Consider the following 20,748-nt stretch of genomic DNA (forward strand, 5'->3'; position numbering starts at 1 on the left):
TCTAAAATACCAACAACGTCATAAAAATGTGCTATTCGAGCTGAAAACGTATATAAAGGCTCTGGATTTGTTTTTAGCTGACTGGCGGTGCAGACGTTTATTGAATGTTGAATTCTGGGGGTAAAAATCCCTCCAGCTTTTGGCTCACAGGGTGTTTGTTATGGCTTGTAGAAAAACACAGTGAAACAAGTAAAATGTGTTGAAAGTAAAATTCTCTGGACCTGAATTATCGCCGCAGTGAGCCTGGCACAGTGTCCTCATGCAGCTGCCTGACCGCCGCACGTTATCCCGTGCCGTCTCTGGGAAAGCTTGCGGTCTCCATGGTGACAGTTTTCATGGACTCCAGAGCGCCTGCTGACCCCTCGGATCCGCTGGTCCCTGGTAGGAAAGGTTTACCCTCCGGGGGCCTCTAGGGGTCCTCCTCCATGTCGTCCAGGTTGGGTGACATGATGAAGTGTTTGGGGTAGTGCAGGCCTCTCTCGTCAGCGTACTCCTCCCAGCGGGCGTCGTCGCTCTCGTGGGTGATGTAGCGCTCGCCTCGCCGCGTCTCGAACTCCCTGAGGTCCATCCAGGTCTGGTAGTCCTGCAAGATGACGAGAACAGCAACAGTAAACAAAAAGAAAGCAGCTCCAAAAGCCGAACCGAGGGAACCACCGTTAAAGTCCCTGAACACATTTGTCTCAATCGGCTGCCTTCTCCAGCTCGATTCTTCAGGAGAAAGTCGATTTCTTGGCCATGTTATTAATGTAAGTGGGCTGTGTGCATTACAAAGACTTATCTGACTTGCTGCATGCATACACAGATTTACAGTAACCAGGTTAATACAGTGCATGTAAACACATCAAATGACTGATTTCTCTGAGTAACCTGATCATAACTCTCACAAACAGCTGATTCCTTGATGCTGTTTCAGATCTATATTCATCCCATCAGCATTGACTTTTAGTTTTTGTTTCCAAAGCCTTGTAAAAGTAAAAAGCAGTCTGTTTACCTGCAGCCAGGGGTGGCTCAGGGACTTGTCCACGCTGTAGCGCTTCCTCATCTTCACCTGCAGCAGGTTATTGATGACGTCTGTGGCTGTGAGGAAGAACAAACACTCAGCGTCAAAATCCACAGAGGAGATCTGCTTTGTCCATTCAGACCAGGCGCTCCCTTACCCTGCTCCGAGATCTCCTTCCAGGGGTTGGGTGGGTACATGAAGGCGGCGTTCTGGATCTGGTCGTTGATGTCCTCGTCTTCGTTGAAGGGAAACGTCCCGCTCAGACTGACGTAGATGATGACGCCGACGGACCACATGTCCAGAGAGCGGTTGTAGCCTTTGCTGCGGAGCACCTCGGGCGCCAGATAGGCCGGAGTGCCGACCACCGAGCGACGGAACGACTTCTCCCCGATGATGCGAGCGAAGCCGAAGTCACAGAGCTTCACCTGCGGGACGAGAGGGTCCAGAGTGAGACTACTGCCGAGTCCCAGCAAACATTTAAAGAACGGAAAGAAAAGAGACAATCAATCGAGTTTTAAGACGATTTGTTCTCACCTGAGGGAAGGGTTCTGCCGAGGCCAGGAGAACGTTCTCCGGCTTCAGATCACAGTGGACGATGTTCTTGAAGTGGAGATGTCTGAGGGCCACCAGGATCTGTGAACACAACATGTACAAGCTAACACTCAACAGCTGATTGATCAACACGAATCCTTCATACAGCTGACTGGACGATTATTGATCTTATGGGTGGTCTTAAAAACAAAGAGGCCGTTCTCTGAACATTGTCTGGTTACAGCTTCTTTAGTGTGACGATTTTAAATGATTGAAAACTGAATATCTTTTGACTGAGGTTTGGTTCATTCTGAGGTTCCTGGTTTTCGCTGACCTGTGTGACCAGGAACTTGGTGAGGCGTTCGGGCAGACGGCTCTTCTCACTGGATAAAATCATCTCCAGCATGTCTCCGTGAAGCTTCTCCATGACGACGAACACCTGCTCGGGCGTCTCAAACATGCACTCCAGGTTAACGATCCCCGGGTGGTGGAGGTTCTGTTGGAAACAGGAGGGGAACATTAAAATCAAGAACAATAAACTACAGCTGAGGCATTTAAACATAGTTCTTTTTATTTATTTCAATATTTTATTTTAAGTTGCTCAACTTAACAAATCAAAAGGAAAGACAGATAACATTGAATGCACTGACATGTCTTAAGGTGAGTTTAAACTTCCTAAATCAGGGAGTTTTACAGCGTTTATGATTTTATATCACTTAATTAGATGTTGTCTCAAACTGCTGACAGTCGGCGTGTCGTACCTGGAGGATGGCCACCTCGTTCCTCAGCTGGCTCTCCTGCTTGGTGGGAAACCTCATTTTGTCGATGATCTTGATCGCCACGTCTCTGCCGGTCTTCCTGTGTTTACCTGCAGACGACGGGATAACATTTTAGCTCTCTGCTGATACTTTTATTCATCTGTAATTCAGCTAACTTTAGAGAGACTGATGTGGAATCAGTTTTCAGACAGGTGATCTAACAAAATGCTGTGAGACCCTTTTTGGCAGATTTAGGAGGGTGACGTGATCGCATCAGGCTATAATCTCAAGTTTTCTGCCTCGTGTCTCACCTCCATAGACGATCCCAAACTGTCCGGAGCCGAGGACCTCGTCAGCAAAGATCTGATACACTGAACTGATATCCTGAACGACAAAGAGATCAGAGAAGGTTTCACATGTCGTCAAATTAAAAACAAGAACATAAATATTAGTTAGTGACACCTGTGACACTAGAAGATGAATGTGTTGATATGCTTTGTTTATCAACACCACACAGTGACTATGGAGGCCCAGAAGGGACAAATGTCACATAAATACATTTCAGAGTAAGGAAGGTAAATGGGGGAGTAAATTCATTGTGAGCCTCACAACAGGCACCCAGAGTCCATTCAAATTGATGTCCCCAGAGGATGAATCCCATCAGGCTGAGCTGAGCTTATTGTTGACTAACATGCTAACATGCTAACTGAACATATGTGAACATGCTAAGTTACATTCTAACTGGCGGTAATGACGAACATCACAGCCTCACAGGGCCGATGGCAACCCCATAGACTTCAGTCTTGCTTATTTCTTGAACTTGACGCTAAAAACATTATTAAATTATAATTTTGAAAGACGTTTTGTCGCTCTAGGACTCTGTAAGTGAACAAATTTGTTTAAATCTTCAGACACTGGAGAAAACTAAAACTAAACTAAATTCAACACAGAACATTTCATTTAAGGGTTTGGTTTATCATATGAGACATTTGTCATAACCTCAGTGAATAATTGTAACATGAGAAGACATCATGAGTGATGACTTACCACATTTTCTTGTATCTGGGAGTTGGACACTGATATGCTCATCGATAGATCCTCTGAGGAGACACAAGACAAAAAACACAGTATATAAATGTAGAAGCCACACACACACACACACACTTACAGCAGAGACGTGTGAGGTTTTATTTTTCTAACCTTCAAAATCATTAAAATCTCATTTCCTACGTTTCCTTGTTTGTTAAAACATGACGGAGGAGATGTCCAGCTGAGATCAAACCAACAGATTTGTTTGTTCAACACGTGATGAAAGAACACAGAGGATGTTTCCAGCCGGGATGAAATCATTTTCCAGATTTCACAAAAATAAAAGCCTCTACTTCCTGCCTCTTGCTCTGTGTTTAAGTATCTGTACATGTGCATATGAAGCAAACTCTCTCCCAGCGTCACAAACTGCTGCGCGCTGTGTTAATTCGGCCTGACATTAAAAAGCCGAGGGCGCGTTCTGTGTGGAGGAGACACGCTGCTGAGAGTGAATTTCCACTGATAAGCTGATATTGATTTCAGATCGCTGGCTGAGGTCTGATCGTGTCATCCCTCGGCGATCAATACCAGCAGTCTGCTGTAGGTAGGCAGCCTGTTGATATCCAGGTCATCTGTTAGGTCATCATTATGGAACTTTATCGACAGAAATGTAAACTGTGGAAGTCCAGATCTGTAGTCAGCTGTTCATTCTTGACTTTACTTTATTAACCTCAGTTATTAGGCTATTAGTTCGCATTTAATATATGATCATATTTTAGTAATAAATATATGTTTTCCTTGCTGACTTGTTGGTATAGTTTGTTTTGGTATTTTGCAACACTTCCTCCACACGTTTCACATTAAAAGTCTTCCAGTGGTTCAAGAAGCAGAATCCATTCCCAAACCTGGAAGACTTTTACTTTGAATAACGTGCAGGAAGTTCCATTTTATAGCAGCTTGCAAAAATACGCTTATTTGCTTTCTTTCCAAGAGTTAAATGCGAAGATGAATATCAATCTCATGCCTGTGCGTTAAATACTGAGATGGAGTCAGGATGTGGTTAGCCTAGCTTAGCATAAACACTGGAAACAGCAGTCCAGTGTGGTTTTGTGTGGTGCATTTCTGCACAAACAGTGTATCCGCCCTGTACTTTCATGCAGCATCTTCAGCTATAGCAAGGGTTGCCAGATATGGTCAATGACTTGGCAACCTCACGGTGACAACAGGACACTCAGCTGCCGTTCAACAAGAAACAGTTACTGCACATAATTCCCCCTGAAACCACAGATTGTTGTTTTTACATTTCTGTTTGTGTTCAGATTAAACAAAAAAGATGCAACGTGATAATCAGTGGGTGTTAGAGGTGTTGGTGGGTGTATTTCTTAGCTTTGGACAAAGCCAGGCTAGCTGTTACCCACTGCTCCCAGTCTAGGCTAATCACACTCAAAAAGCAAATAAGCATATTTCCCAAAATGTTCCTTTAAAGAGACGGAGCAGAATCGATTCCCATCCCTGGAAGGTTTTATTGTGAAACATCTTCAGGAAGCGTGAAGTGTACAGTTTTTTGATAGTTACATTCTCACTTTTAACGCCAACACAGTTCCCTGAAAGAAGACCTTTATGTTTATGACCTTTATGGCGTTATAAAATAAAAACTGCTGAAATAAAATACAAATTACCTGTTATTGTGAAAAAAGCAGGATTAAGTGACATTTCATAATAATGAGCATTAATAATGAAATGTTATCGGATTATTTCAAGGTTACATTACATGTTTCGTTTTGATGTTTAAATATTGAAACAGAGTCAAAGTGAAATAAACAAATCAGAACACGCTGCCTGTGAACGCAGCATTAGTGTTTGCGTGTCTGCTGATCACTATTCAGAGTTTATGTAACTTTATTGATACCACTATATGTGTATTAGAGCTGCAGTGGGTTTGATAATGTAGTTTAATATTCGCCTGCTTTGTTGTTATTGCATGTTGTTGTAATTCCTGTCATTGTTTTGGTTTTATTTGACTCTTGTTATGTATTATTACTGTGACAAAGGTCCACTGTTGGACTGTTTGTCACTGAGATGAAAAACAAAACAAAAAGCCTTGTTACATCATCCGTCCATTAACTTATTGATGTGTGTCGCCGTAATTTCATTGCAAAACAAAACATCTATTTTTGGAAAGAAAGTGAAGCTCGACATTAATTACTCAACAGGTGGAAAACACAGCTGACTGCTCCCCTATAACAATGAGCGGCTGCCATGATTGTTAATGGTCCATGACGTCCATTTAGGTATTTAGTGCAGGAGATCACATTTTGGGATGAAACTCTTATTTTCAGACAAAAAGACACTTTAACCTGAGATGAATCAGAGCGGAAAATCCTCTGAAATCCCTTCAATCATGTTAAAATGTCAGCAGGCGGTGTGTGTGTGTGTGGGCGGGCGGAGGTGGTGGGGTTGTATAACAGTTGTCTCCTGAAACAATATTTGGAAGCTCTTCACAGACAAATCCACACATCCATTAAAAACATAAAAACATATCAGAGTCTAATCTGATTTGAGATTTGACTCCACTTCCTGTGTCAAAGGTTAAAGACACGCAGTTACATTTCCAGGGTTGTGGGTTCAATTCCTCGTAAAGCTCAATGGGGAGGGCTTTCTAATACGCATTAAACAAAATCTGCCTTTTGTTAAACATTACATATTAATAAAGATCTGAATATGTGCATATATTAATATCAGAATGCAAGTTTTTGCCCTGCAGCCTTAACAACTCGTGGAGCGCCTCAGGGATCATTTTTAGGGTCTGATTCCATTTCTTTTTAAAAATCCAGGTATTTTTGGTGAATATTTATTAAAATGCACTTTGAGCCTCAGCTTTATTGTTATTTTTAGATACTTCCATAAGTGGCTGTTTCTGGCAGTTACTCACTGTGGTCCTTCCCCTGGCCGGGCCCGGTTCCGACGCTGGCCTTGGGTGTGACGGGCATCATCGCCTGTCGGATGGCCTTCTCCCAGCTGTGGCCCACGTCCCGCCCCACGCCGGACGCCGCCAGGACGGGGTTGTGGTGCAGGCCGCCGGTGTCCTCCCCGACGTAGTACACCATGTTGGCTGTGATCACCTCGAAGCAGTGAGGGTTGCTGCCCTGGGGCAGGCTGCCGAAGTCCTGCGCCGGCTCCACCTGGAGGATCTCGGACAGGGGGATCTCCTGTAGTTTGTCAAATAGAAAGTCAAATAGAACATTTAGAATCCGGTCACATAAAAGACAGAAGTAATCAAAAAATGTTCTTTCAGTTGGACGTACCTCCACTTTCACCTCAGAAATCCAAACCACTGCACTCCTCTCTTTAAGTTCTGATAAAACGTTCTTGTTAGAACCATTTTAAGAGTCATTGCAGCCAATCAGAAGCCTCCACACAGGACTCAGTTTCAGCCGGTGGCTGCTCCCAGCTCCCTCCATCCTAACACCTCTCCTCTCTCTGCTGAACTGTGAGACGCTCTTTGAATTTCAGTGTTTGAAACTTCCCTTCCTTCCTTTTCTGGCAGAGTGCACCCCCCCCCCCCCCCACCCCCAAAATACCCTCCACCCCTGCAAAAACCCTTAACCGTGCCAGATCAAACATATAAAGGAGAGCGATCGGCCCAGTGGTGTCTTCATGCCCCTCAGTGTCAGCTGAACGTTTTGTGTTTTGCCAAGTTCACCCCCCCTCTCATCCTCACCCCCAACCACGAACTCTGATCATCATCTATTCATCCTGCCGCTCTGATTAAAAGGCAGGACGTGCCTCAGCCGCTTTGGGCACGAGGCAGCGTGGCGACGAGCCAGAGAGACGGCAGGGAAGCGACCCGAGGCCCCAAAAACCACCTCAAATCTCTGCCCCCCCCCCCACCCCGCTCTCACTTTCTCTTCAAAGGAAGGTTTCTGCAGCGCTTTGTGGTGAAGGTCAACAGGTCGCTGGCAGACACGAGATGAAAGGAGGTGGAGCATCAGAGAGGAACACGATAGAGAATGAACAGAGCTGCAGTCAGACTGACCTGAATTCACATGTGATCATGTGATATTTCGAGCAAACAAATTTTCCTTCTTGGAAATTCAAAATTAGATCAAAAAAATAAAATTCTGCCACCTGAGTTTTTGAGTTCAACCTTTAGCCTCATGTTTAATTCCTGATCTCACATCATACCATGGCCACAGAAAATCCAGGTTTCTAAAAGGTGGGCTCAAACATGCTGGTTCTGGTCCCCAGTTTAACCACCACTCAAAATCTGCACTCAAGACAGTAACTGAAGGCAACTATCGCAACAGTGATGATGCTTGTTGTGCAGAAACAGGTGATTAACAGGTCAGTCGATCAACAGAAAATAGTTTCAGTCATTTTCTGGTTCCAGCTTCTTGAATGTGAGGATTTCCCAAAGGGTCATGGTGGGATTATTATTTTATCTGAACTACTTTTGCGTTCCCCTGATAACAGGAACAGTTAGTGTGTTGGTCCAGTCCAGCTATAATACACTGACAATTTAGGGGAACGATCTGCAGATACCACAGAAAGGTGATGTGACACTTTACATGACACATTTATTGACAGTAAACAGCCGCTGACTTTCACTCACGGCGGCAGCAGCTCTGCCTGCGTCTGCTGGCTGACGCTGTGGATCTGATTAATGACCACGGCTGCAGTTGTGGTCGAATTGATCCTATGGATATATGGCTATGTTAGTTGTACACATTACTGCTCCTATCAACATTAGCCAAGAAAGGATTTGATATCAGATGTGATAGATGTGTCACCAAAACACCACAGGAGTTCAGCCAGCACAACCAGGTCGATTCACTGCGCTCACACACACACACACACACACACACACACACACACAAACACAGACAAACACACACACAACCCCTGCATGTAATTAGTGTTACAGCCACAATCACAGGGACAGCTTCAGCCAAAGCTCTGTCATCTTTACAACTACTGTCTGTCTCAACTCAGTGTGGAGAGCTAGGTTAAGGAGCCTGAGCAGCCACAGCCGAGGGTGCAACAACCAGGGGCGGTCTAATACATAATACTTAATATTGGATCCTAATACAGCTCAGCCTTCCTCTGTGGATCAGAGGGACCGCAACAGAAAAGAAATTCCCACCGTGAATCACACTGATAGACCAAACCTTAGAAATATCAAACATAAACTCTTCTGTTAGCAGCGCTGTTCCATGCTCAGTCCTTTAAAATAAGTCATCACAAACATCATTCGCAGATAAAATTTCAAGTTAACTAAGACACTTTAATTGTTTCACATATTTTTCTTTCTAAACTTTCCTCAGTGGATAAACACCTCGACAACCTGATCAGGATAATTACAGTGAATAATCAGACAGTGACGCGTGTTCAGGTCTTGTGAATGTTGCTGTCTGAACCTGACCCCCCTTCAGTCTTCTGCTTTGTTTGGCCGAGCAGCTGAAACCAGATCTGAGCTGACTGGGTCTCCTACCTTGTAAAACTTGGCTCCACTTTCATTCTGAAACAGAGTCAGACTCTTGCTGTCCAGCCTCCAGTAATGTCTCTTCCTCTGCAAAGACAAAGAAGTTCATCACGATAAAAACAACTTTAGAGATTTATTTCTAAAGATTTTACTTAAAAACATGTGATCAGTTTATAAAATATGATGCATCGCTATAGATTAAACTACCCTCTTCTGTTGTATTACTGACAGCGGAGCAGCTCAACAAGTGTTTGCTGTAGTATTAAACCGCACTTGCTGTTACCACGGTAACCACGCCTGTCGCCAAAGCGACCGGGACTGAAATCTTAAGGAACTTTTAGGTACATCTTCTACTTGTCACTACACTGTGACTGACGGAGACATTTGACTCCACCACTTCCCTTCAGAAGCTGTTGCTGCTTCCTGACATTGTGACAAGCTGCCGTCATTGATAACCTCGAATCGAATGTACGACGTGATCGAGCGATCAGTTATTGCCAGACAGATCCTGACGCATCTCGTCTCGTTACAGATGTAGTTTCCAGATGGCGGCTTTAACGATTCACTCAATAAATATGTGGCCTTTTCTGCCTTTTCTTTTGTTTCCCCTGAAGCTTATGTTACTTACCTCCTTAATGTATAACTAATGTGTAATAACTTCTTCTGATATTAGCAGAGTCTCCAGTTCAGGAGAGGTGGTGGGCCTCCACTATAACTACTAAAGCTACCACTACAGGGCTGAATGTTTATCAGGGTAAAGGTTTATATTTCCTGTGTGTGTTTGTATGTTTTGTGTCTCTTCTCACCAGGTTGTCGCGGCTGGTGTAGTGGACCATCCAGCCCTCTTTAACCACCGTAGAGCTTTTCCTCTTGGTGTGTTTGATGGACTGAACCACGCGCATCAGAGGGATGTTACTGCTGGTGGACGGGCTGCACATGAACAAATATAAAAACCCACAGAAACACAAACACAGACATTTTAGGAACTGCAACAACTTATATGATTAATAACGAAAACATCTTACTGACTTAAAGGAACAATAAATAAAGTTTATTCTGCTTCTTTACACAAACTTACTGTGGCCTCTCAAACTGCGACAAAAAGTTATAATTCTGAAGAAGGAGGAATGTGTTATTTCTTCTGTCAAAAGTTACATTCTGAGGTGTCACATTTAAAGCTTGATTAAAGCCTTCAAAGCCAATCAAATGATACTTCTTCTATTTTGGCAGCTAAAAGTTTACAGTTTCCATCTTTTATAATATTGAACCGACAAGCAGATAATGTGCGTGAGGATCCGGCGTCACCTGATGGCTCTGAGCGTCTCGTCGTCCTTCTCGTCCGTGCAGGGACCCTCGATGAAGAAGAGCTTGTCGTCCTGCTCGTCCATGCTGTGACCGCCGTCACTGTTGACGTCACAGTTGTCCACCTCCATCGTCGCCTCGGAGTCCGGACTGGGACTGGCTGGTTCTGCAGAAGCACAAAGAGTCTGAGAACTAACTTTCATTAAGCCACAGTTCCTCTAATGGACAACATATTCTCTCCAGAAACAATAAACAATAATGAACTTTATTTTAATTTTGTTGTAAATAAAATAGTAACTTTGTTTAGGAAAATGCTGTTTAAATAAAGAGAAAACAGTAATAATACACAGAAAATATAATAAATACAAGTTTGTTTTTTTAGGAGCTAGATGTCGAATATGTTCTAAACCAGCTCCCTTCATGACCTTTTGCTTATTTACTGTGGCACCCTTTAGTGTATATTATATAGTATTTTAAACTTAAGATATGATTCTGTCTGAGAGATAAACTTTGTTCTCAGTAACAAATACAATATTTGTTGCTACCAAACTGATTTGTCGGTAAAGTTGGATGTTTTTATTGGGAAGTTAACAACAGAGCTGCCTCTGTGCACAGATCTCTCACACTTTAATAAAAACACATAAATCAAAACGAACAGAAGCAGTGTTTGTTTCACTGTAAATATACATTACAGTGAGGATAACAGGTGTACAGGTGTGTTGTGTGGACACAGTAACAAGTTAAACAAACTCACCTCCATTGAAGTCGACCTCACCGAGGCAGTCTCGGGGTACTTTGACCGCACATCTCTTATGGCAGTTAAATTTACAATCTGCAGCAGGAAAGATACGAAGAATTAAAAAAATACAGAATCAAACATTCATCCACTTTAGAAAAAGTGAAGTCTTCATCATCTGGTGAGAACTGTGTCAGGCCAATGAACGCAAACACATGTTCATAAAGAAATAAGACCAAATGATTCCCTTTAGATGATTTTTCTTGGTGTGTGTGTGTCGTCACCTTTGCACTGCATCCCCTGGCGGAAGAGGCCCTTCAGCAGACGTTTGCAGAACTGACAGATGGTGGGACGGGTGTAGGTGTGGACGGAGAAGGTGTGAGGGACTTTGACCCGACCCAGGACCATCTTCTCCATCCAGATGGGACGACCGCTCAGCAGGGAGTTACGCTTCCCGGCACCCAAGAGGGGGCGCTGCGTCAGCCGGGAGGGAGGGAAGGAGGGAGGAGAAGAAAAGAAAAAGGAGGGTAAAGAAATTAGGAGATTGTATGTTTGTGTTCAGAACTTCAAACACACTCATATCATCATGTCATTTTGTCATAAACGTTAACATAAGAAAACATTTTTGCTCCCTTAAATTTGTCTTAAACGTTAAACGTAATTGTGCTCACAATTAAGGTCACACCCGCCAAAGAATGACGGAGAGCCCGTAGGGACAATAAGGCCTACGATTATCAATAAGTACATGAATTTATTTATATCACATTTTTGTCAAGACTTCACAGCTTTATATAAAAATAACTCCCAGTAAAATTATCATTAATCAATTAACGACAATTAAAATGGTAATTAAATTGAGTTTTTAATAGTTTTCCTACTAATTTATAGATGTATAAAGTCTCCTGAGAGCCCAAAATACATTTCATCACTGACATTACTGCCAACAGCAGGTAAGAGAAAATATTTATTTCAATAATTAAATTGACTTTTTAATAGTTTTCCTACTAATTTATAGATGTATAAAGTCTCCTGAGAGCCCAAAATACATTTCATCACTGACATTACTGCCAACAGCAGGTAAGAGAAAATATTTATTTCAATAATTAAATTCTCGATTTCTCCTTTTTTTAGGGAAGTGAATTCAAGACTTTTCAAGACCTGCAGATGATATGTTTTTTTTTTTTGTCACGGAAAAAGGTTTTTCTCCCTGAAGGGAAATGAAGGGAACAATCAGGGTTCAGGAGGTTCATCTGAGACACCAGATTTGGAGAATTGTTCCCTCGTCGTGAAAGTAGAGCACAGATGAAATCTTTTCTATCCACTAGAACAATGGCTGTCCTTGTACAACGTGCAGCTTATAGACTGCAGTCCTGGAAAGAGCAGGAAGCATGTGACACAATGGGCCTGAATTAGTACAGAACAGTGTGATAATCCACCTTCTCACATCACACTCTGATTCATCACCTAACAAAGTCAAAATTAGGATTGGCAGAAATCTTCTGCCTAAAATATAGCATTAGTTCCTCTGAAGACATTTACATTTTTAATAGTTTCATAAACTTGTCATGAACATTATTCCTCTTATCACGAAGAACTTCTTCTTCTTCAGTTAAATGTAGGTAGTTTTTAACTCAGAGTTTTGTTTTTTCAGGCATTTCAAAATCTTTATTAAATGAGAAAAATATATTGTAAAAAACTAAAAGATGTTTTGAGCAGCAGAAAGATTTGTGGCAAAGACCTTAAAACATCGACACCTAAAACCAAAACGATCCATGAGTTTATGGAAGAAACTGGGTTACAGTCGGTTTTCTTCAGTAAAATAGATTTCTTTGCCATGTGTACAAGCAACCGGGTTTCTAATCCGCTTTTAAACAAATACGCGATGCGTCCATATACTTTACTAGAATTCCGTCCAAAGACAACAAACAATAAAAAAGTCTGTTTTCTCTGAGTAACCTGGTAAAGTGAACACACTGAATGTGAATGGCTTGAGCTGACCCTTTAAAAAGGTGTGTGTTGTTGTTGCTGAACTATCTTTAAGTTCAACAGCAGCAAAGAGCAGAAGTTAGCATGTTTATAAGGATGTTTGGTTAAAAGACAGCTCACTCGGCCTGATCAAGGTCTTTACTCTCTGTGTTCTGATGGTTCAAAGAGAGTGTGTGTGTGTGTGTGTGTGTGTGTGTGTGTGTGTGTGTGTGGATAACAGTGTGACAGAGCTGACAAAAGTTTGTTTGTTCCAGTGTGAAGCTCTGACTGTGACTCACTTTGTTCACTGGTTTTAACGGGATGGAAAATCCAGTGGTTCGCCTCCAGGCATCAGAGAGAGAGAGAGAGAGAGAGAGAGAGAGTGTGTGTGTGAGAGACAGAGAGAGAGACAGAGAGAGACAGAGAGAGAGAGAGAGAGAGACAGAGAGAGAGTGTGTGTGAGAGACAGAGAGAGAGACAGAGAGAGACAGAGAGAGAGAGAGAGAGACAGAGAGAGAGTGTGTGTGAGAGACAGAGAGAGAGACAGAGAGAGAGAGAGTGAGAGAGAGAGACAGACAGAGAGAGAGAGAGACAGAGAGAGACAGAGAGAGAGAGAGACAGAGAGAGAGTGTGTGTGAGAGACAGAGAGAGAGACAGAGAGAGAGAGAGTGAGAGAGAGAGACAGACAGAGAGAGAGAGAGACAGAGAGAGAGAGAGACAGAGAGAGACAGAGAGAGACAGACAGAGAGAGAGAGACAGACAGAGAGACAGAGACAGAGAGAGACAGAGAGAGAGAGAGAGAGACAGAGAGAGAGAGAGAGACAGAGACAGAGAGAGAGACAGAGAGAGAGAGAGACAGAGAGAGACAGAGAGAGAGAGAGAGAGAGACAGAGAGAGAGTGTGTGTGAGACAGACAGAGAGAGAGACAGAGAGAGACAGAGAGAGAGAGAGAGAGAGAGACAGAGAGAGAGTGTGTGTGAGAGACAGAGAGAGAGACAGAGAGAGACAGAGAGAGAGAGAGAGAGACAGAGAGAGAGTGTGTGTGAGAGACAGAGAGAGAGACAGAGAGAGAGAGAGTGAGAGAGAGAGACAGAGAGAGACAGAGAGAGACAGACAGAGAGAGAGAGACAGACAGAGAGACAGAGACAGAGAGAGACAGAGAGAGAGAGAGAGAGACAGAGAGAGAGAGAGACAGAGACAGAGACAGAGACAGAGAGAGAGAGAGAGAGAGACTACTACTACTACTGGAAATGGCTCACTGGTTGCACAATATAGATCTGCTAGCATGGAAAGTCTGTTTTCATTCACGTCATTCATTATTTGTCAATCTCTAAACTTACTTTCACTTCACTAACGACTCATCAGCATGTGTTTAACTCCAGCCACAAGACTCAGACTGTTCGAAGGATCCTGACATTTGGGGTCAGTCTATGACATGGATCTGGATTTGATAAAAACGTGTTCCCTGTGTTCTTATAGCCATTCATCCATCCATTTGCCTATCCAGCCTATCCCAGCATGCACTGGGCGAGAGGCAGGGTGCATTCTGACACACATATAGACTCACAACAGTTCACACTCACAATCACACCTACGGGCAATTTAGAGTTTCCAGGTCACCCGACCGGCACATGTTTGGAGTGTGGGAGGAAACCGGAGCAGCCCAGGCAAAGACAAGTCAGGTTCTTATTGCTGTGTGGTACTATTATTATTATTATTATTATTTGTAAGTTTAGTCTGCATTTTGTCCGGAATCATGTTGTCGTACAGCTGCTTGTGTTAAGACGACATCATCATTACTTATATTGTGTTCAATGAACAAAACAATTAGTAAAAGTAAGTTAGATACTGAGAATAGTACAATTTTAGGTATCAGATACTGCAGGTGTTATATTAGCACCACAACAAAAGCATTAAAAACATTTTTGAATGTGATATAAAATGAACAGTGCAGGGTGTAATAAGAAGTACAAAAGAAAAACATATATTTGATAGCAGTTTAAAGCAGTTGTAACAATTACGTAATGCTGAATAAACACATCAACTGTAAAGCTGACTGAACCTGTGAACGCCTGCTTCATCAGACTGACTGACGTAAACCCACCTCCTCCTGCGGTGTCGGGGTGAACTCGGTGGAAGGGGGTCGAGCGATGGACATGACGGAGCCCGGCAGGGACACGTTGGACAGCCGTCTCTTCTTGACCCCGCTGCAGTTGTTGGGGATCTTGAACGCGCACCGTTTGTGGTAGTTCAGTCCACATCCTGAAGAGGAGAAAAGAGTGTGAACTGTTATGTCATTTCATTTTATCCTCCTGTTGTTGGGCTTGCCAGCAGCGTCAGTCAGTAGAAACTCACTCTGTGCGGCCAAACTTTGCTTAAAATCACAGAACTACATTTTAACTGACGACGTATAATCCCCTAGATCCCAGTTCCCTTTGTGTAGGTGCCCTGACCACCCAGTCTAATCTGCTGGTGCATCGTCAAACTATTTCTTTATGGTGCTGTTGATGTAAGTGTATTCCTCCTCCTCACACATACCTGCACATTCCTCTGGTCACACGTACGTATAAATGAATACACGACACACTTCATTCATGCATTCAAAAATATGAAACATCTGTACGTAGTAACAACAAAAACAACCAAATTCAAATCAGAACCTCTGTTTTGTCTTATTGTCTGTATATTTTGTTACACCTATGTCTGTCTAATTTGTCAAATAAAATGATTGAATAAATAAAGGGCCTGAATAACAGCATTAAGAGATGTGCAATAAAATGGTTTATTCATGCAGCAGAAAGGAGCAGGATCTGAACCAAGGACCTCGACACCCAAACTGTCTGTTTGTTTAGAATTTTTTCAGACTGCAGGTACACGAATATTAAAGAGCCCCCGATGTGGTTAGTGAGGTTGTTTACAAAATTAGATTTACACCAACGACAAAAGTCTTCTTCTGCGGATTATTTCAAAACTACGCTTTTTAACCGTTTCAACAAGTTATATAAGCGGAAGTTGTGTTTCTGTCCTGACAGCCGCTCGGCTGCTCAGAACATCAAGCGTCTCTTTCCTCTGCTTGGCATCACTACAGTTAAGATTCACTCAGAGGTTTCTGAGCGCCGACATCAAGACTTGAAAGATGTGAAAAATAGTTGCAGGAAGTCACCAGAGTCAATGAAGACATCCTGCTGTACAGTCGCTGCAGCTTTCAGGCTCGAACACCAGTGTGTGAAAATCTGTGTGTGTGTGTGTGTTGGACGTGTGCCTGGACCTTGACTCGTAGGATTCAAAGCCGAGGCTGAGCCCCGACGAGTCACTGCAGGCAGCCTAAATCCCAATCTGATCTGCTTGACACCTGCTTGACTTTGTTGGGTTTATATGCTAAAGTGTGTTTCAGTATTTCTGTAGTCGCTACAGAGCTTTCAGGTGATGTCCCCCTGTGGCGGCCATATTGGAGGTCCTCGGCCCTGTGAGTGGCTGTTTCTGTCAGTTCATCCCGTGTTTACATAACGTCAACTTGTTAACCAGCTAATCACAGAATCACATTTGACTTGCACACTAGTAGTAGATCGTGTCGGCATGTTAACAGCAGCGAGTCAGATAATGAACGTCGTTCAGGAACTGCTGCCCCTGAAACTCCAAAAAATAAACCAAATAAGGATAAACATGGTTATTGACTCCAATAATAACATGGTGTGTTGTGACCTTGAACCTTGCTTTATTTGCGCAAATTTGACTCTTGGAGTGTTTATACAGTCCATGTTTAAACAGCAAATGTACCAACTCTACAGATGATAGCTGGAACTAGGTAGCAGTGTACGCACTGACCAGTGTGTGGAGTGTTTAAGTGACTGTGACTTTCTGTCTACTCCAGTAGTATAAAGGCATGACTGCCTATTGGTTCACTAGTGTGGCTTGTATTAATTATCGGTGAGAGTTGCCCAGAGCATCAGGCAGCTGAATGTGATTTGTACCGACAGTGTTTAGATTAGTGAAAGCTGCAGATCTACAGGTGTACTGATCTACAGGAGCGGAGGATTCTTTAAACCAGTTGCATCCCTATTGGAGGAAATGAAACCTTTCTTGTGCAGCATGAAACTTGTAGCTTGTTAATATTACAAAACCTTGTACATGCTGAAACATAAAATGCATCTCAAATCCATCTGTGATGCCGCCAACATTTTAATTAAATATGCTTCTCTTTCAGTTTGATGCAGCCTGTTCGTTCAGGATGCGTGTGACTGCAGGTGTAAACCACAGCAGCACAGAGTCACCATAACCTTAAATAACCCAGCAGGAGTAAAACCCCCAGCCTCGCAGCATCTTGTTACCACATTCTTACCTTCACATTTGAGGCCCTGTCTGACGAGCCCCCACAGCATCTCCCCGCAGTCATCGCAGAAGGCCGGCGCCTTGTAGGAGTGAACGTACAGTGCGTGAGGTCGGATCTGGAAGTCCTCGGCTGTGGCGAGAGCTGAAACCAACAAATACAGAGCAGTCAGGCAACAGACGACAACATGGGACGTTTGCAGCTGAACCATTCTTTAATGTCCTACTGATACTGAAACCGATCTGGGGAAGACTAAGTCTAAAGAAGGCTTGTTTTAAATTAGTAAAACTAATCCAGTCCAGGCCTGAAATATAACGTAATCTGTATAACATCTTTCCTTACACGCCAAAAGTATTCTTCATAGTGGCTTGTAGTGTTTTGTATAACATCCAAGATATATAAGAGAAGTGTGTGTGGATCTGTTGTAGCTGGAAGGTTTGAACAGGACTTTGACTGCCTCTCTTTGTCCTCAGCATGAACAAAAAACACATGAATGAAAGTTAATTTACATGTCAAAGATCGTGTGATACGGTCGAAAGCTCCAGAACAGGAACTGAGCGGATCCCTGTGGTGAGAGGGTTCCGTCAACTGCTGTTTCCAAGACCAAGAGTGAACTTGAAGGTCTCAGCTTTTAGGCCAACATGGACGAGAAAAGTGCTCCAAAACAACTGGGGAAACTCCAACTGCTGATGAAGAGCGTGTGATACGACCGCAGGACAACCCACCTTAGCAATGTCACTTTTTGTATTTTAAGAATAAGTTCCAAACAGAGCGCAACAAGGCTGTTTTACCTGGAGCACAATAAACAAATACAATAGACAAAGGACTGGAAATTGATCTGGATTTACATACATGATTGTGATCCATGGATCAGCCCTGATTGTTATCCTAATCACTGCCTCAGGACATCCACAGAGATCATAACTACAGTATCTTGTGATGCTATCTTTTGGATAACAGAGGAGGAAGCTAATATTAGGACAACAGCTATGCTGGCAGGTCTGTGAGAATGTACTTAGGCACAGCGGTGCTTTGAGCGAAATGCTAACATCAGCATGCTAACATGCTCACAATGACAATGCTAACATGATGATGTTAAGCAGGTATCATGTTTACCATGTTAGTTTAACATGCTAACATTTGCTAATTAGCAAAGTATTGGACAAAATAAAGTTTTGACCTGATGATGGCGCTAGAGTCAGAGGATCACCAAAGTTATGAGGATTCATCCTGCGGGGGACATGAACGTCTGCACCAAATTCTATGGCAATCCATCCAATAGTTTTTGAGATATTTCACTCAAAATCACAAATGTGAACCTCACTGTGGAACAAGAGGGAAAGTCAGGGGATTATCAAAGTTATTAGGATTCATCATTTAGGAACCTTGAATGTCTGCACCAAATCCATCCAATAGTTGAGAGATATTAGAGATATTTCAGTCTGGACCATCCCTCGAGCCATGCTTACCCCTCTGCTACAAATAAAAATAACACAGTCGGAGCACAGTCAGATAGTTATCTAACCTGTTGACCCCTCTGTTGACCTTAAGAGCCTGTTCAGGCCTGTTAGCCAGAGAATGATATTGGTATTCCTCCTCTCAGAATCTGACAATCTAAAAAACATGTAGTCAGGTATGAGTTGTTACTGAGAGAGGCAGACATACTAACAGAGACATGAACTAGATAAGCCTTGCAGAGTTTTGCAGCAGCAGCAGGAGAAGGAAGAAGAGGAGGAGGAGGGGGAGAAAGAGGAGGAGGAAGTGGTTGTGGGTTTGAGCCCAGTGCGGTTCAGGCTGTGACTTCGTTTTCTTCCTCCCGTGTAATTTAAACCTGCCGCTGCTCTGCATCTGGGTGTTCAGCTGTTAAGGTGTCAGTTCTAGTTTTTACAGCCCAACCTGTCGACGCGACTCAGGAAACGACAATCCTACACACAATATTATGGTGAGAGCGCGCAGGGTGACCCGGGGCGACGCCGCAGTGGAGGAAACCAGATCTGAGGCGACCTCACCGCTCTCACTCAGAGGTGGATTAACAAGAGAGCTGAGACAAAACAAACAATAAAAACATAAACATATGGAGCGCTTTAAGTTGTTACTGCCTGCAGAGACTCTCCAACTGCTGAACGGTCACAGGGTCCAACCTGCACAGACAATGTGTACAGATAAATAATAACGGTACTAATAATAGTGTTAATAACATTTAATAAAACATTAAATGTTGTAAATTGTTATTCTAAATCTATACGTTTGACATGAAACCAAATAAAGATTAGACACATATCACTTTATTTATTTACTCCTAATCTAGGTGGACTTCTGATGCTGGTCGTGGTCGTATTCCTGATATCAGGGGTCAGGAGCTAGAAGCAGGGCGCTAATTAGACTGATGAAGAGGATGAAGGCAATCAATAGATTGATTGAGAGTTTGTTTCTTACCGGAGAGCACCACCTCGACCAGGTCGCCTTCGTGGATCTCCTCCGCTGAGGTCAGGCGCTGCAGGATGTTGTCCGAGTTCAGGTCATGACGGAAGAGCAGGATCTTGTCGTACATCCCGAAAAATCCACATTCAGGGAACTGAGGAAGGGGAGGAGGGAGGAAGAGGAGGTCAGGGATTCATGTAGACTCAGAGTGAAGTTACTGCTGAGTTGAAAATGTTATAACTTGAGCACAAACAGATCCCCAGAAGCTGAACATACAAAACAACGAGCAGAAAGGAGAGAAAAATAACAACAACTGAAGTTCCCGGTAAGTTTAGAAATCTGTAGCATAGCACATGTTTTATTGCAGGATATATATGATTTATATTGTGATATCATACATTTTCTGTTTTATTTTGCCGTTATTGTAATCTACCATTATGTATCTCTCTTGTAAAAATTACACATCAAGAGATTTTCATGTTGAATAAAGTACGTTTTATATCTATATAGCCCCAAATCATAAATTGGCCTCAAAAGGACCGCCACTATCCAATCAATCAAGCCAGAAATATAAAAACATGTGTGTTTTAGCATTTGTTCTGTTAGACTATGAGACATGTTGTGTACAAAGTTGTGAGTTTGCCCTGAGGGTGGCGCTATAGACATGACTCACGATTCATTTCAAATCAAACAGATGACAGCAGGTGAGGCTGAAGGCTTTGCTCCAACCCGTGACCTTTGACCCCTCTAATGATGTCCAGTATGAACAACAGCATTTCTACGTAATTTTCATGACTTTGTCCTTCGTCTGGGTCCAGCCTGATCCTAAAGTTAACCATTACCTAACCTTCTCATACGAGGAAGGCATGATGTGTGAGGAAACACATTCAGAGAAATACCACACGGGGAAACTTCCAGCAGAACCAACGCTGCTGAAATATGTTGCTGCTGAATCGGTTTCCACTGCAGGCAGCCAACCACCATGTTACAGTCTGTGTCTAAAGATCTGATTTTCTGGTTAAAACAAAGTTTGTTAAATACCACGTGATGGCAGGTTCAGGTCTGGGTCACTGTCTTCGTCAGATATAATGCCTTCTCTCTTTCTGTTGCAACTCTCCTGCCATCCACAGTGAGAAACAATTTCACAGCCAAATGTTTCGGTCTGTGTCTCGTCTACTCGACAGGTGACATAAAACTTAA

At 43.0% G+C, this 20,748-nt stretch overlaps 1 protein-coding gene across 1 annotated transcript; it reads right to left on the reverse strand.

Annotated features, from left to right (window-relative positions):
* Positions 1 to 409: 409 nt before the first annotated feature.
* LOC139302732 (serine/threonine-protein kinase D3-like) lies at positions 410 to 19,693 on the reverse strand. The gene is made up of 17 exons (XM_070926446.1): positions 19,564 to 19,693; positions 17,140 to 17,271; positions 14,887 to 15,062; positions 11,120 to 11,309; positions 10,854 to 10,931; positions 10,103 to 10,265; positions 9,604 to 9,727; positions 8,807 to 8,884; positions 6,248 to 6,524; positions 3,337 to 3,389; positions 2,601 to 2,673; positions 2,293 to 2,399; positions 1,866 to 2,027; positions 1,535 to 1,633; positions 1,158 to 1,425; positions 992 to 1,077; positions 410 to 583 (listed from the first exon to the last, which is right to left on the reverse strand). Exons 1-17 carry the CDS (start codon positions 19,676 to 19,678, stop codon positions 410 to 412), a joined length of 2,355 nt encoding a protein of 784 aa, XP_070782547.1. The 5' UTR covers positions 19,679 to 19,693.
* Between the last annotated feature and the right edge of the window lie 1,055 nt (positions 19,694 to 20,748).

The sequence above is a fragment of the Enoplosus armatus genome, chromosome 19 (assembly GCF_043641665.1).
Source record: "Enoplosus armatus isolate fEnoArm2 chromosome 19, fEnoArm2.hap1, whole genome shotgun sequence".
Lineage (NCBI taxonomy): Eukaryota > Metazoa > Chordata > Actinopteri > Centrarchiformes > Enoplosidae > Enoplosus > Enoplosus armatus.